We start from the raw sequence: 17018 nt of genomic DNA, 5'->3' as shown, positions 1-17018 counted from the left end.
AGAAAGGTGACTTTTCTTCCACTAGATCATGAGCTCATGGTTTTGCAGGGTGAGAAGTGTCAGAGTAGTGACTGGCTGGGCGAGGGCCCTAGAATAGGAGAGGTTGAGGATGTCATCCAGGCAACCGTGAAGCCGGACAGGGAAGATCACAAGTGGGCAGCAAGGCCGCCAAGCCTCGGTTAACACCCTGGGAACGGAGGAAAGACCAAGGGAAGCGAAACTTGAAGGGGGCCTTCTACTTTTTTTTTTTTTTTTTTTGGTTTGAGGCAGCCGCCTATGGGGCAGTTGCATTATCGGGAACGATGGAACGGCCTGCTTCCGGATCCCCGGGAGGGCTGCTTGAATGAGGTACCTCTTCTGGACCTGTCGGGGTCCGACCGGTCGTGAGGTGGGGAGGAGGGGAGAGGAGGATGGGTGGAGGTTGAGGGAGTGGGGGTGGAAGGAGCCAGGGGTGCGGAGCATAGCTCTCTGGACCGCCTGTCAATCTCTTTCTCAAGGGCCCTGTGCCACCTGAGGGCATCCCTCTGGGAGGCTTTGGAGACCTCCTGTGCCTGTTTGCGCAGGTGATGAGATTTTGACTTGGCCTTCAAAGAAGTGCCACGAGATGCATTGTCATCTGCCATCTGGAGAGAGAGAAAAAGGGATTTTGGTTAGTGTAAGACGGTTGGCACGTCTGGATGCGGCCTACGATGAGGCCGGGGATCCCAGCGCTCGTTTCGCACCCCCCTTTGATCAAAAAATTTTTTTGTAAAAGATGTTGAGGAGCAGGGCCTAGCCCAAGAACCAATCAGCCAGAAAGTGAACGCCAAGCAGCTGCCCCTGCCGGACGGACCGGGGGAGGGGGATGACAGTGCTGCTACATCGCCTTGCTGGGGGAGGCTGCGGAGCCAACGGACCCTTAATTCCTGAGAGGAAAACCTTGACAGAGTGTTTAAAGTACCGGCTGAGAAATAGGCAATCCGAGGATCTGCCTAGGGAATCGAGATTAGATGCAGCCTGCAGCTAGGCCTCTGGCAATGGCGGAGGGCCATGCAGCCACACACTAAATGGCGGCGACTTCTGGACGCGCCCAAGATGGCGGACGCCACGCAGCGCCCAAAATGTAGGCCGCGAATTAATGGAGGCAAACCCAGCGGCGGTAATCTCCCAGAACAAATGCAAAGGGCCAGCAGGCCGCAAAAACCATTGGGAGAGACAGGGAAGCGAGTTTCCCTGGGCTAAAAGGCATTCGCGGGGGGGAAACGGCGATCAGAAAGTAAGGCAGGAAAAAGAACGAAGCGGCTTCGCACGAAGCGAAATAGCGGCAGGCGAAGGAGGGGGGTGGGGGGGCAGCGCTCGAAGCGCTAGATTCTTCCCCTGGAGAGCGGTGGAATAAAGTATCCCCCTTATAAGAGAAGACTCCCAAGGAGTTCAAACCTTAAATCCCCTGCGCTGTTGAGAAGGGTCCTGGAAGAAACTCTGAAGAATTGTTGAAAAATGCTGAACGACCAGAGGTGAGAGAAAAACAGCCTGACTACCACGAGGCTGAGCTAAAAACTGGGGAGCGCCCAGAGGACCACGTGATGGTGAGAGGCGTTCCTCAATTTCAAGCTCAGCCTGTGAGAGCCGAGACTGGAGCACCTCCCAGCCTGGACACTCGTAGCAGCTCTATGGAAAAAAGCCATGTTCATGCAAATACTTGGGTTGGGAAACATAAAACCAAAAATGACTCTGAAAAGTACCATATAATTATATCCAGAGTCAGAGGGCTCCTGCCATTGCCAGGGATATCACTGTCCACCTCAATCAGTCCTAAATACCTGGTTGCCAAATACTTCAGGCCAGCTATTACTGTCCTGGCAAGCAAATAGGTCTCTTTTCCAGAAGAAATAATGGGTGTTCTCTAGATAGGGAAGCAGGGAATATATGCAATGTGCTGGGGGGTGGGGTTTTTAATCTAATAGATTACGCTGTTTCAGTTATTTCCTTGCTGGCTATCAATTAGTAACACCATGTATGCTGAATTCATAATGCAGTGAAGGAAGTTGCTATCATGAAAGAAGACTAAAGGATGTGCCTTTGCTTAAATTGTTGTACCTTCTTCTCACAACTAAAAATAAACCCTTTGCTATATTAAACCCTTTTTAATTTGAGAATAATTCTACTTGACAAATTATAGAAATTATTTATTTGTTTATTGTAAGATTTGCCTTTAAGGCTTTCTTTTTCCCATTCCTTCCCAATTCAGAATTATCATTTCATTTCTACCTCCCCTCTCCAAAAAAATCCACAATTATTACTGCAGAAAGTAGAGAAACAAGGAGAAGGAAAGACAAATCATCAACCTGGAGCAACCAGTGTCATTTAGATAATCCACTTCATCTAGGTTGCTCAACAACCTTTGCCACACAGGACAGGTTTAGACTAAGTGATATCTAATACCCCAGGATTCAGAGAGGACCCATACAAAATAATGCTATAAAAGGAAGAAAATACTGATGGAAAGTATGTGAACCTTAGAGATCTGTTTCTGGGGCTTTAAATGTGCATGTACTTTTTATAGTACAATTCCACATAATAGATGTTGTGTACAGCATATACAGTACAACTTTGTCTAGTAGATTCTTCTGTGTTGGCTGCAATCACAAATCCACAGAAAATGTTAGAAATGGATCTGAAAATTAACATATAAAAGACCATGGTGAATTAATCTTCCAGAGAAAATAGAGTGAATAATTGCACATTATGCATAAGTGGGCAAAAGCTAAAGCAAGCAGATGAATTGTGTACTGTGATAGAATATGTCTCCCCTATAAGTAGACAAACCAAGAAGTCAATGTCGTATACATCCAAAACTACTTTTATTTGAACAACCACAGTGACAGAATCTTGCAAGCCTGGATGATGCTTGCCCCCTCTTCTCTCAGTTTACCTTCATATGAATTAGGAAGGGGCTTGTCTGAGGCCTTTTCTCAAATTAGTTTCTTGGAAGGGGCTCAAGACTTGCTTGTCTGATTGTAGCCTTGCTAGCAGATCTTCCCCCTGTCCTTCAAGGCCATTCTCTATTTCAGGGGTCTCCAACCTTGGCAACTTTAAGCCTGGAGGACTTCAACTCCCAGAATTCCCCAGCCAATTCCACTGGCTGGGGAATTCTGGGAGTTGAAATCCTCCAGGCCTAAAATTGCCAAGGTTGGAGACCCCTGCTCTATTCCCTCTACAGAAAGTTTCCTTAAGATAGAAATACTGAAGTATTTCAAATTGAGCAATTGCTGGAAGATGGTTTGTTGTGAACTGAATTTTTGTCAGCAGAAGCAAAAATTGAGGTGTGTAAAAATGTGTTTTTGTCCACTTTGTTCTATGAAACAAAAGTTGGGCATGGGGAAAGTAAGTTCACTGAAGTGGTTTAATAACATATAGAGAATGCCTGGGATTTGAACTGTAAAACTAATATTTGATAAAATATTAAATGAAAAGAGCAAGAAATGTATGGTTGGGTGGATTTGATGAGACTCTACGAAGGATAACAGGGAGGAGTTTGTTTTTTGTAAACTGCAACACAAAGTGATTTATGGACATACTGGAAGCTTGAATTGTTTGCAAGGAAGGAAATGTTTGTTGAATTGTTTGATAGGAAGGAATGGAGAATTGGTATGAATTGGATATAACTATTTCTTTTTTACTATTGATCTTGGGGGATTTTATTTCTTTTGCTTATTACTTCTTACTCTTTTGCTTTGCTTTGCATAATACAATGCTATTCATCAGTACAGGAAAAAAGTGGTGTTCATGAATCCATTTATTATGGCTAATTTAGAAGTTCATATAATTTTCTTGCATCGGTTCATTCCTCAATTTGCCTTATTCTGGCAAAATATGTTAATGCAAGTATGGGATACAATGATGTTTCTGTACATTAACTATAAGAGTTTTTCTCTAGTATAACACATTCTAAACATCATTTTTAAGAATGAATTCTACATTCATATAGATTTACCTACACAATTGCTTCACAAATGAAGTGGCCAAGAGTAATATACTCAAGTAGAAAGGAAAGATGTCAATTGCTTAACCAACCTGTCTATGCTCTCTACCTTTGGCTGCTAATTGCTGTTTGTATGATATCACAAAAGGCTACATTAACTATCCAAACAATTGCTAGTCTATTGGGTAGAAGAAAACACAACAAGAAGAGAAAACAGAGAAGGCTGAAAGGGAGAAAAAAAAATTACAGGCAGTGTAAGGTAGGATAAGCAAAAGAGAAACAAAAACACCCAGTCTTGGACTACACCCACTAAATCAGCAAAATAGCCAAAAATTCAGGAATTCCTTCTGCCCAGAGATACCATAGGTATTGTAGGTAAAATCATTCCTAATTCTATCTGAACCTCAACAGAATTTGCAGGGACTTGAGTGGGATTTCAAACAAATAGAAAAACAATAGTTGCAAGAATTCTCCATCACCATAAAAGACAAGCTAGTTGAGCATTTTAACTCTCTCCTAGCCCTTCCATCTGCCCTTCTCTCTACCTCATTTCCATAAACGACAAGACAACATAGAGCCAGGTCTGAAAAAAGATGCTTTAAAGGGTGGCTCAACCAAATTTATGGCCTTCTTTACAGCATAATTATGACCATTTTTGAGTAGTTAGCCTTATTAGTAAAAATCTAGACTCACTGAACAGCAGCTTTGAAGCTTTTGTTCATAAGCATACTGAAAGAAACTTTTATTGAAGCTTGTGAGAAAGATCTGGATAAACAAAATTCATAATCAAACCACATGATAGGCAGCAAATATATTTTAAGAGTCCTAAACAACCTCAGATTAATAAACTATTGAAGCTCATAACAGTGTCCAGGACAAAATCTCCATCACAATAGAGACAAATACTGCTACTTCTGCCTGTCATAAAACTCTGAAGTACATTCATTCCCCGCAGCCAAATCCAATTATGTTACATATATTAATGAACAGCCTAAATTTCAGTTGCTAGGTCATAAGAAGAACAATCTTAATTTTTCTGTGACAGTTTCAATAATGTGAGCCCCAGATAATGAATCTCTGTGCAGCTGAGAGTCTGCAACCTTAGTGTAGAAGTCAATGGATTTTACTGACCTTCAAACAAGCTACCATATTTCATATGCTTTTCAAAATGATGTTTTATCTTGCTGATTTTCAAATTTTCCACATCTGAGTCTTCCGACTTAACATCATGAGTAAGGTGCCTGCTACTGATGATGATCCTTCTCCATGTATGCCTTGGGCAAAGCATGATTCTGGGGATCAACCTGATAGGAGAGGAGTTCAAGGATTCTGTAGTACAGGGCTGCCAAACTTCCGGATGTGGGCTAGATGTGTCTATGCTGGCCACGCCCATGCCCGGTTTAGCAAAGGGGGAAAAAGCCCTGATATGTTCCGTGATGCCGCTGTGACAATGTGAGTTTGACACCCCTGCTTTTGCAGAAGCCAGCCTAGTCAGCAGTTTTGGCATTTTGCCTAAGAAGAAACAAGGACGTTTTCTACAAAGACTCAACAGACCAATGCAGATCTTAATGCAAACTATTGCTACTGCTAAACGTATTATTAACCTTAGCAACTAATGCAATTGATCTTTCAACTGATGCCATTAGTTCTCACCTACTTCCAGTAGCCAAGGAGGCTTCAGATGCAGATAAATGTCCTCTAATCCTTGAAGCGCCCTTTCAAAGGAAGTTGACTCACACCCTTTTCATTGCTTCTGTTTTGCCTCTCCCTTCTAGTTCAAATAATTTTGGTGAGGTAACAATAATTCATCCATTTATCCATTCAATTTATAAGGCCTCCCATCTCAAAGATATAACTGCACACTAACAGAAAATAAAAACAATATTAAAACAATATACTTTATTCTCAAACTTAAAGCGTCAATTCTTCCAGCATGTGCTTCTGTTTCCATTCAGGGTCTTGCCCTCTCCAGGATCAATTGATTGCTGACTGAACAAGCTAACTGGTTGCATCTTTAGTGAGGCAGGTGGGGAGAAATAGCCCTCACTTATCAGGACGATATTTTCCCTTCATTGCTCTGTTGCTGATTTTCAGATTCCTGCCCTATTCAGTCTGCCCAATCTTTCCTGCTACCTGACAACCATTGCATCCATTTATACTCTTTTCTTATGTGCATGCAACAGATCAGGAGGATTAAACAAATACTTAGGTTCTTCCTTTGTCAAATCTTTATCTAAATTTGACATTATATTTATTCCAGAAACTTAAAGTAGTTGGCCAGATTGATACTAATGGATTCTTACTCTTACTGCTCCAAGTGAAAGAGGATATGGAAGCAAAAGAAGTCTGGCCTTTGGAATTTCTATAGGTAATTATGGCTGAACGCTATCCTTCTCTTTTGCTCATGGAGGGATAGCAGTTTTATTATAGTTCTACCAGATCAAAATACTTTTGATCAATATTTATTTAGTCCACTCCACTCCCATAAACAGATCAAATATGTTTGGTACCAAGTTGCAAAATGATATTGAGAAATGTATGAATCTTTATTCACAAGCTCATACTTCGATTGGGATTGATTTTAATGCAGAAAAAATTCAGATGATCAAACTTTGTATGTCCTTTTCCAAGATTATCCTGAAGAGGCCAATGAGGGTTATCTCTCCCCACCTGCCTCACTAAAGATGCACCCAGTAATTTTGGTTTATTAAATTAGCTAACCAATTTTATTTGTACATCTTGAATACTATTTTTGTGTAACCAATCTGCAGAATTTACCTACAGTACTGGTCAGAAGTCCAAATGTCAATTTTTCACCATTGCTTTATTTCTTACAATTTACTTCAATAAAATGGTAGTTAAAACCATGGACAGACAGCAACCATCACTCATTAACCCTCAATACTGAACTAATATCTATTACTAAAATTCAGAATGCTTCCCTAATGGAAATTGTCAATTGTCTATACTGTAATAGGTACAATTAAAAGCACTATAGTGTTTTATTTCACGACAGTAGATTATTGGGACTTCAAAAAATGGTGATGTTGAACAACTTGATTATCTCTTGTCCATATCCTATAAGAACAGATATGCTATGGGAAAAGTAGGCATACTACTCATATTAATGTCAGGTTCAAAGACTGGTTTGATCAGGATAGGTGAATTTTTGGTACATTTTGCTTTATATGCCTATGGAGATTCTCTTGAAAAAGCACCTTTTGGGGGGGACTTTTTGGGACTTTTGCTATATATATGAAAAGATGCTTCTTAACCACCCCTTGTCAAATTATGGGAATGAAGAAACAATATAAGGTCCTTTTGCCATCTAAGGAAAACGATGTTTTATAGGCATTCTGACAGCTACTAATTCTGGCAGCCTAAGATAAAACCCATTTTATCAATTTTCTTACAATTGGGAACACCTGATGTAAAAACTGAAACAAATCAAATAACTCTTCCTGAATGAATCCAAGTTTTGGTTACCAAAATAAATTTTTTTATAGATTTTCTGAAGCCAGGTAAGCTATTAGAGACAATTCTATTCTGCTGGAAGTTTCTGAAAGATTCTATCAACTGGCAGCGACCAGTTTTAGGACATTTTTTTTCCTATATAGACCACATTGGTTGTATTACAGGATTAGGGTATTGCCATTATCATGCCTCTATTCAAAAAAAAGGGGATAGGGACAATCTCTTGACCTATAAATTTGCTGAGGAATGTTCACAAACATGAACAATGACATTTTATAGAATTGGATAGAGACAGAATTGGGTTTGGCAATGAGTAGGCCTATAACCAGCATAGTCAAGAAACCTTTTTTTCCTTTACTGAAATTTTTTATAGTTCACAATGAAACTTTTATTTTTCCCTTTTTCTTCTCAGATAGGAAACCATTTATGATGTTGCTACATTCTGCCTAGCAGCAATTAAGATCCATAAAGAGATAATTACAGGTATATACATGGATAAATTCATTGAAATTACTTATATTCTTTATTCATCTATTTCATATCCTATTTGGGGCTTTCAAATCCCTCTTTTCAGTTAATATTTTTAGTATTAATGTTAAAATGTTGTAGCAAGATTTTACTATTTTAATTTTACAGTATTGTGTTAGCAATTCTAGATTTTAATTATTTTTGTTTCCCATAATTTCTCAATATTATGCAACTGGATTTAATTTTTCTTGATTATACCTTAAGCTGGTCTATGACCAAAATAAAGAATTGCTTGCTTAATTAATGGATATACCCAGAATTGGTACATTCATTCCTAACAAACTTAGGCTTGCTATTCATTGTCCACGTAGACAGGCTTCTTACAATGTCTGTCTCCCATAAATACGACATTATCTTTATGTTGATTTTACTTTTATTTGATGGTTATATATTTTATATATATTATAATATTTGTTTCATAAAGCACATAGTTCTAACTCCAATCACGAGTGAGATTGTCATGAAAACTTAATATACTGTTTTTATTTATTTATTTATCAACTTTATACACTGCCCATTTCACTGCTTGAGAGACTGTGGGGGGTTGCAAACAGAAAACATAAAATCTATACAAAAATAGGTAAGTTAAAAAACAAAGCTAAGAATTAAAAAGATGGTGGGAGTGCTCTTAAGCCACTAACCACGCCTAGGTTTTCATGCCATTATTGGATTCACGCTAACTGACAGTCTTAACATTCTTCTGGAAGATCAGAATAGTGAAAGCCAATGTCTCTTGATAATCTATACCTTGAATTGGACCTAAGAGCAAACCAGCATCCAATTCAGCTCACACAACAGAGGTGTTATATCTACAACCCTAAACAGCCCAGCCAACAGCATTCCGCACCGGCTGCAACTTCCAGATATTTTTCTACTGAGAAATTTTTAGTTTAAACAAACTTAAAATACAAAATAACCAAAATATTTTTTACAATTACAAAAAAATAAAAAACAACAAAGAAGTCATTAAGAAAAGGTGTCTTAAAAAGAGAGAAAAAGACTAACACATGTACACATAATATCCTCTTAGTTGAATACTGATTAATATAATACAGCAGTGTTAATTTCCCACCCCTTATAAAACAGACCAAAAGAATTTTTATCTACTAAACTACTAAATCTGTTTACAAATTGTTAACCTGTCATCTATATACTTACATTAATAACAAAATAGTTAACAAGAAAAACAACAATAATCTTGTTTGTACCTACTTTGAATCTGAAGATAAACCCATTGATCAATTTTTAGTCCCTGGTCCTGAATTTCCTGCCTCGATTTCAAATTTCCTTGTGGGTCCAATAAGTCTTTATATTTAATCATTTTAGTAAGATAAGATAAGAAAGAATTTGGAATTAACAACAAACTTCAACAATTAGATAAGATTTTATTAGGACCGGACAAAAAAAGCATAACAAAATTTTATAATTATTTACTAGAAACAGAATTAGAAGAAGAAATTGTAAAAGGGAATATGATTGCGTGGAGTCGGAATGTAGGACGTAGTATTACACTAGCAGAATGGGAAAAAGTTTGGGGCAGGAATAATAAGATCACAAAATCGGTAGCATACAAGGAAAATCTTTATAAAATGTTTTATAGATGGCATCTCCCTCCTTCGAGGCTAGCGAAGATGCACCCCAACATGAGTCCGTATTGTTGGAAATGTAAGAAAAAAGAAGGAACCTTTTTCCATATGTGGTGGACATGCACTGAAACCCAAAATTATTGGAAGAAAATCCAAACTTGGTTGGAAGAAATTACAAAAGAGCAGATTGAGTATAAACCAGAGTCCTTCCTACTAGGGATCTTTGACAAACAAATTTCCAGAAAAGCTAAATATATAACAATACATATATTAACTGCGGCCAGATTAGCCTTTGCACAATACTGGAAACAACATCAAATTCCATCAGATGAAGCGATTATTGATAAAATTTCAAAATGCGCAGAAATGGACAAACTGACTCTGGCACTAAAAAACAAAGATACTTCACAATATTATGATAGTTGGAATTGTTGGTATAATTGGGTTAATCATAGATAAATTATATATCATAAGGCATAAGAGAAAAGTTTTAACTGATAATAATGAGATAGCGATATATGTATAGAATAGGTGTATATATGACATAAATTAAGGCTATAAAAGTAAAAAAAAAAAAAGATCTTGCAAACTGTAAAATAAGAATGTTTTTTAATTTTCCTTCTTTCTTTTTCTTTCTTTTTCCTTGCTTTTCAATCTTTTCTTTTCTTTCTTTTCTTCTTTTTTTTTTTCTTTCATTTATTTGAATATGTATTGTTGGCTGTTTTTAACTGTTAAAACTAATAAATTGATTTTTTTTTTAAAAAAAGAAAAACAACAATAATAAACATATTATATAAAAGTATAAAAGTAATAAGAATTATTAACCGTAATAAAAGACAAAATCGAAATTCCAAAACCCTCCATTAACAAACTGCTATTGTAATCAGCTCATAGAAAATCTACCAAAGCTTCAATCCCAAATCATCCCAAATATTTAGTCCCAGATCAAATATCCATATTTGTTTCTTAACACCATCTCTTATCAACTTTTGATTGATCGAATACAATAAAGCCAATCTCCAAAGTCAATCTATCTTCCCCCAGAAATCAGATAAGATCGTTCCCCAATTAAATATAATGTCCATTTCTCATTCTCCTTCAAGCCCCTTCAAAAGACACATTTGCCACTTCTTCACCCAAAGAGTTTTCTGCTATTATATAAAAGCACAGAGTTGTGCTTCAGGAAGGTATATGAAGTATACCTAGTGTTTTTCTTCCCGGCCAATTTACTGCTGGGACAACACATTCCTTCTGAATATTTTCCACGATTGGTATTGTTTCTGAGTCTATATTTCTTCTCAACAAGTCTGCTGCTTTGAAAAAAGTTCTTTTTGTGGGTTTAAAGTATTTAGGGTCAGTTTCTTCAGAGTGTTTTTCATGATCTTTATGAGTTTATCAAACCTTTTAGAAAAAAATTCAGCTAAAGATTGCATGTTGCGACACAGTCTCTGTTTTCCCCCCTCCCAAATGTCAACCTCCTCCCCCTCCTCCTCCTCTCTGTATTCCAATATGCTGCTGCTCAATGCAGTAGATCAGTAAAGCAGGGAATAAGCAAAAAACAAACAAACAAATCCAGAGAAGATATTTTCTGATTATATTGATCCAAAACCTTTTTGCAGGTTAATAAAATAGATCTCATGCAGTGAATATTTAATAATATGTCATTCAAATATGAACATTTTTGCCATCCAGAGGCGCATGCCATGTTTCCATAGGGAAAAGCAGAAGTTGAAGACCGCAGTTAAATCAATCAAAACAAGCAAGCAAGCAAACAAACAAAAAACTCACTGAAATAAGTCAGCATTCAGCCAGTCAATGAAAGATAAAGAACAAAAGCAAAAGTTCAAAAAGGAAAGTTAAAAGTCCCAGGCATGCTTACAAAAACATTCTGTTGGTAGAAAGGGATGTTAAAAATACTACTGACTTTCCAGCTGCTCCCACAAGGAGTTGCAATCTTCAATATTCTCCATCCTGGGTGGATCCACAGCCATCCAAAAGTCATCTTGAGTCATTTGTAAATACCCCATTCAAATCCACGGGGCAAGATTGCCAAAGTACTAGTTCTGGCAGCAAACAGAGCAGATTGTAAGTAAGAGAAAGAATGTCTCTTACTCTTTAGCAACCATCTAGGGGAGGATTCAGTTTCCAGACACTTTTCAAGGGTAGCCCCATGTAGAGCGCATTGAAGTAAACCATAAGGCAGATAGCAATAGCAATTAGGCTTATATACCGCTTTTTAGTGCTTGACAGTCCTCTCTAAGCAGTTCTACAGAGTCAGCCTATTGCCCCCAACAATCTGGGTCTTCATTTTACCCACCTCAAAAGGATGGAAGGCTGAGTCAACCTTGAGCCTGGTGGGATTTGAACTGCCAAACTGCAGCCAGCCAGCCGGTAGTTAGCAGAAATGGCCTGCAGTACAGAACTCTAACCACTGTGCCACCAAGATGATCTGAGCATGAGTAATTGAAAAGTCTTCCCAATCCGAAAAAGGAGGCAACTGGTGCAGAACATGGAATTGAGCCCTTTTAGCCATGACTGCCACCTGCTCCTTCTATAGGACTCACAAGTTCAGGAGGATCTCCAGATTTCATGCTGGGTCTACCTGGGACAGTGCAACCTCATCCAAGAGCAAAGATGGAAGAACCCCAGATACAGAAAAGCCACCCTACCTGCCACCATTCTGAGTTACTAGGGTTTAGTTGAAGCCTGTTGTTCCCCATCCAGAACCCCACAGCCTGCAAGCACTGCAAAAGAATATCTACTGCATTGCTTAGTTTACCTGGGACAAAGATGTACAACTGGATATCATCCACATAATGATGATACTGCATCCCCTGGTGACAAATGATCTCATCCAGTGGCTTTGTGTAGATATTAAAGAGGAACAGAGAGAGTTGAGCCCTGCAGTACCCCACAAAGCTGGGTCCATGGGCAGGGCCTGTAGCTGCTGATCAACTCTAATTGGGATCCATTTCAGAGCTTACTAGCTTAAAGGGGGAGTTACATTCAATCTTATACATGAATATTGATGTACTATTTTGATACAATTGTTGTATCAAAAAGGAAGTAATACCCTAAACAATATGCATGCACATATTGTTAATGGACTTAAGGGTCAAGAGTGAATTAAAGAGCTAAATATCCCAAGATTATCTCATCAGTTAACTGAGAGCAGGTTCAAAAAGGAGCAACCAAATGCAGGAATTAATAAGATGATTTGAAAGAAAGAATAGCAAGTCCTGTGAAATAAGTAGCTGTCAGAATTCCAAACAGTAAAAAAGAGTCATTCTATGACAGGTGACATTTCAGTGAGGAGCCTCTGCAGAAAGACCTCTTGGCACAGTCACGAGAAAGGAAGGGCTTGTTTGTAAAACTGCACAAATGCCCTAGCTCTTTGGGATGAAAAGAATACAATGATGGCTTGATAACAGAAAGAACTGAGCTATAAAAGGGATAGATTTGCCAAAGGTGGAAAGGAATGCATTAGGTATAGAAGTGACACAAGTAGTGACAATAACATAAAAATTATTCCTTTTCTCCCCTTTACCCTGCAGAACCATATGACTGGCAACAGTGTTTTCTCTCCTGCTCCTCCTCTTCCCCCCCACATTCCTTTGACCATAGTCATCAAAGGTCTATTGGCAGTCAAACCACTAAAGTTTTTCTAAGTTTTGCTTTGCACATGTTTGTGAAAACTAAATTGAAGAATAATTAGTTGAAAGCACCATTTTGCATTCTCCCTTTACTGGTAGTTTAGAGAATTCATATACAAAACACTATGGCTTCCTCAGATTAGAAGGAATGTAAAAATGAAACAAGGAGTTCAACATGTACAATAGTCTGCAGCCTATGTTAGTAACAAGAGCTTACTTCCAACTAAACATGCTTAACTTTATAGTCTTAAAGTGCATCAATTGTTTTTGAAATTTTTAGCATTACTGGCAAATGAGAACATATCAAATTAAATATGCCTATTTTAATGAGCATCCATATCACCTGCTTTGAAAATCTTGTTTTAAGCAGTAGAGAGACTGTTTATCAATCCTAGAGCATTGTGCTTTCTGAATTCATTCACTGAAGATAAAAGATAATGTGCATTTCAAAACAAAAACCATCGGAACTCTTTTTCCTGACTACAGGAAAAAACAACATTCATGAAAAATAAATCAAGACAAGTTAACTGATAAACAGGAGATTATGAAATGTATAGAGATCATTCATTTGAATGTTTTCTTCCAAAAACCTATTCACGATATATTGATTTTCTGCTTCTATAATATATCTTTCTATTAGCCATAGTATAGAGTTCATGAGCTAAAAAGGCAGGTCTAGAAAGTTTATGGCACATCTAAAAGGTCTCTCTTTTAATCATCTTAACTGGAAGAAGAAAAAAATAAAAAAACAGGGAGAGAGAATATGGCTGAAAATAATCAAAAGCCAGAGACCATGTGTGCGAAAAGTACAACATAAAAGTACTGGCACATGACACAAGGTATCTAAAACAAATCTGAAAAACCAGACAATCCAATTTTAAGACGTCTTCTGCAAACAATTATCTGGAACAAATGAATTGGAAACAAATGATAAAACATTAGATTTCTCACTGTTTCCATTGCTGTCCTAAAGCAGCTGAAATGTCCCCAAATATGACCAAAGCAATGGTACTGATAAACAACAACCTTTTTCTATTATGCCATTTTCCAGATTAAAATCAGTCGTCCAAGTCAAAGCTTCCCTCAATGCCTCTGAACAAATAGGTGCATGTGATACATGTGATTCAACTGAACAAAAGACACTCAAAAAAGCAATCAAAATCCATTCTCTCCTAGGTGGTGCTCCAGTGAAATCTAGAAAGTCTGGACACACTAAGCCATTGTTTTCTGAGTCTGGATGCACTGTAACTTTTTTTGTCTTGGCCCTTAGCTTTTTCAAATTCCATGAAAACTAATAGGTCTGCAGCAACAGTAAAACTTTATCCCCCTTTTGCCCATTTAACAAGTTCAGGTCACACTGCCCTGAAACTATGATCCTGCTGTTCAATAGCTTGATCCAACTTCGGTCATAACAACATCACGTAAATGTCAATGAAATCTAGAAAAGGTATCCAGAAGTGTAGCATTTCTCGAACTTTCAGAACAACACGTGAACAGGTTAGCAAGCAGCATCTTGTTTAATGGCAGGTATTGTATTTTTAAAAGATGTCATCAGTCTCCAACTGTGAATTCTCTTGGCCATGAACCTTAGTCCATGACTTCCCTCAAATAGCAATTATTAGGGACAGAAAAGACACGAGGCCCAGAAATGTCAAGCTGACAGTGCTGTCAACAGAGTTCAACAGGCAGAGAGACATAATTCCAATAGACAATTCCCCCATAAGAGGAGCCGAGGTCTTCTTCCCATAGCCAAAGACAAAAAGAAAAGGAAGCGGACTATAGGGCGCCACCGAGAATCGCTCCCTTTCACAATGCAGCAATACAGACGGAGAAACGCGAGCGGACCTCCGGCCTTAAAGACGCAAGGGGGCTCGGCCCTAGGACCACAAGGCAGGCGGCCGGGAGAACGGGGAGGGGAAATGGCGCGCCTTTGCTAACCGAGGCGGGCAGCCCACCGGCGAGGCAACTTACTCACCGCAGTCGACGCACAGGATCCGGCCCACGTCCTTCTTGAGGTTCCTGCCGCTAGTGTCCAGCGGGGCGAAGGAGGTCTTGAAGACCAGCGGCTGCTCGGTGGGCTCCAGGAAAAAGATGTAGCGGTGGTTCCGCTTGACTTTGAAGCAGGGCGCCGGCATGGAGCCCACGCGGATGAGCTGCTCCCTCTGAAGCCCACCGCTGTTGAGGGGCCACAAGTCCAGGACCTTCACCAGAATGCCGGACGTCGGCATCTCGTCCCTGGTCCAGTTGCCGGTCGCCGGAGTCGGAGAATCCGCCGCCGGCAGCGTCTGCACCTTGCCCTCCAGCACCACGGCCGCCGAGTACGCCTGGTCTTGCACCGAGCGCAGACTAGGCGAGTAACAGGCGAGCGACACGCCAAGCAGCAACAGAGAAAAGCCGGGCGCCGTCAGAGCGCTCCTCATGCCGAGACAGCCGCAGCCCAAGAGCCTCTCGCCCCTGGCCCTCGTCCTCCTCGCGCTGCCCAAGCCGCCGGCCCAGGATGGGGGATGCCGCAGGCCGGCTGTCCCGCTCCGCCACCTCCTGCTGTTGCCGCCGCCGCCGCCGCCGCCGCCGCCGGAGCTCTTCTAGCGGCTTCTGCCCCCGCCGCCGCCGCCGCTGCTGCTGCTGCTGCTGCACCGAGCCTCCCGGTCCTCGCCTTCTGTCAGGAACGGCACTGAACAGCAGCACCAGTCCTGCCGCATCCAGCCGGGCCATTTGCAGGACGCCGACGCGGCTCCAGCTGCAAAACCGGAAGCGGCGTAAGCTCGGGCCCAGCCGCGGAGCTACGCAGGGGCTGCGGAACCCTTCCCTCCTCCCTCCCGAGGAGGACTCCGGCTCCGAACACTTCAGAGAAGGGCGGCCGGAGGGGGGCGGCTTATCTCTGGCCCACTCAGGAGAGGAGGAGGGCGGGAGGCTCCTTCATCCGCGGCCCCGCGTCCTTCCCCTGCATCAGGTCAAGGAGCCCGGCGGCAGACCCTCAGCCTACCTTTAGCAGCACCGTCGCCCGCGGCGCGCATCGAGCGAGGCTCCCTCCCCGCTGGAGAGGGTGCGGCCGAAGATGCCTTCGGCGGAGTCCTCGGGGATCGCCGGCGGCCCCCAGCGAGTCTCCCGAGCGATTCCGCCGCAGTTTCACCTACCTCTAGCCCATGCCGTGGAGGACACCCTCGATTCGCCGGCCTGAAGGCGGCAGCCACCTGCTCCGCGGAGGACGCCAGCCGCAAGCGCTGCAGCGAGGCGGCCGAGCTCCAAGTCTCGGGGGGTCCCATTCAATTCGTATGCAGGAACCGCGCGAGAATTCGACTGCCGGGCCTGCATCGGGGGGCAGGCGAGGGTGGGCCAGGGTGCCGAAAGAGGACAGAGCGCGCGCGCCTTAGCCCCAACACGCGCACACCACACATCGGCGAACCGAACTGCATTCCGGGGACGCCCCTCCCGGGAGACTCGGCTGCCCATTTGTTTGCAAACGCCGTCGGGGTCCCCAGGCATTGGAGGGGAGCTTCCCTGGTCCCCACGTTGAGGGCCTCTTGCCACAGCCAACGCCGGCGCCTCTCGCCGAGCTGCGCCCTGACCTGGCTGGGCGATTTGTTTTACCGGCCAAGTTCGCCGAGAGGGCAGGGCTTTGGGAAGGAGGGATCCCCCTCATTTGCATAAATTGCTGCCCAGCTGAAGTCCTGGCGGGCGTCCACTTCGCAGCGATTGACCAGCGCCGAGAGAATCAAAGGCCACTTTGGAGGGGACATATTATTATGTACATATTATTTGGCTAGCGTGCCCGGCACAGAAATGTAATAAATACTATTGCCAGAGAGATCCTGGTTT

The 17018-nt window shown here is 41.5% G+C and overlaps 1 protein-coding gene across 5 annotated transcripts in view; it reads right to left on the bottom strand.

The window, feature by feature from the left end:
• NRG2 (neuregulin 2) overlaps positions 1-16414 on the bottom strand; it is a 193818-nt gene extending 177404 nt beyond the window's left edge. For 4 of the 5 annotated variants that reach the window (XM_087930586.1, XM_087930584.1, XM_087930587.1 and 1 more), the window contains exons 1-2: positions 16337-16414; positions 15178-15939 (exon numbers count right to left, since the gene is read on the bottom strand). In XM_087930586.1, coding sequence (XP_087786712.1) covers positions 15178-15622 — 445 coding nt within the window. In that variant the 5' untranslated portion in view covers positions 15623-15939; positions 16337-16414. Of the gene's footprint in view, positions 1-15177; positions 16175-16336 lie in introns of those variants that run through there. The other variant, XM_087930585.1, reaches the window with a different exon arrangement.
• Between the last annotated feature and the right edge of the window lie 604 nt (positions 16415-17018).

The sequence above is a fragment of the Pseudonaja textilis genome, chromosome 3 (genome assembly GCF_049901715.1).
Source record: "Pseudonaja textilis isolate UNSWEBS1 chromosome 3, rPseTex1.2, whole genome shotgun sequence".
NCBI classification, from domain to species: Eukaryota; Metazoa; Chordata; class Lepidosauria; order Squamata; family Elapidae; genus Pseudonaja; species Pseudonaja textilis.
Note: the sequence above shows the minus strand (reverse complement) of the source record. Positions and strands in the feature narration are given on the sequence as shown.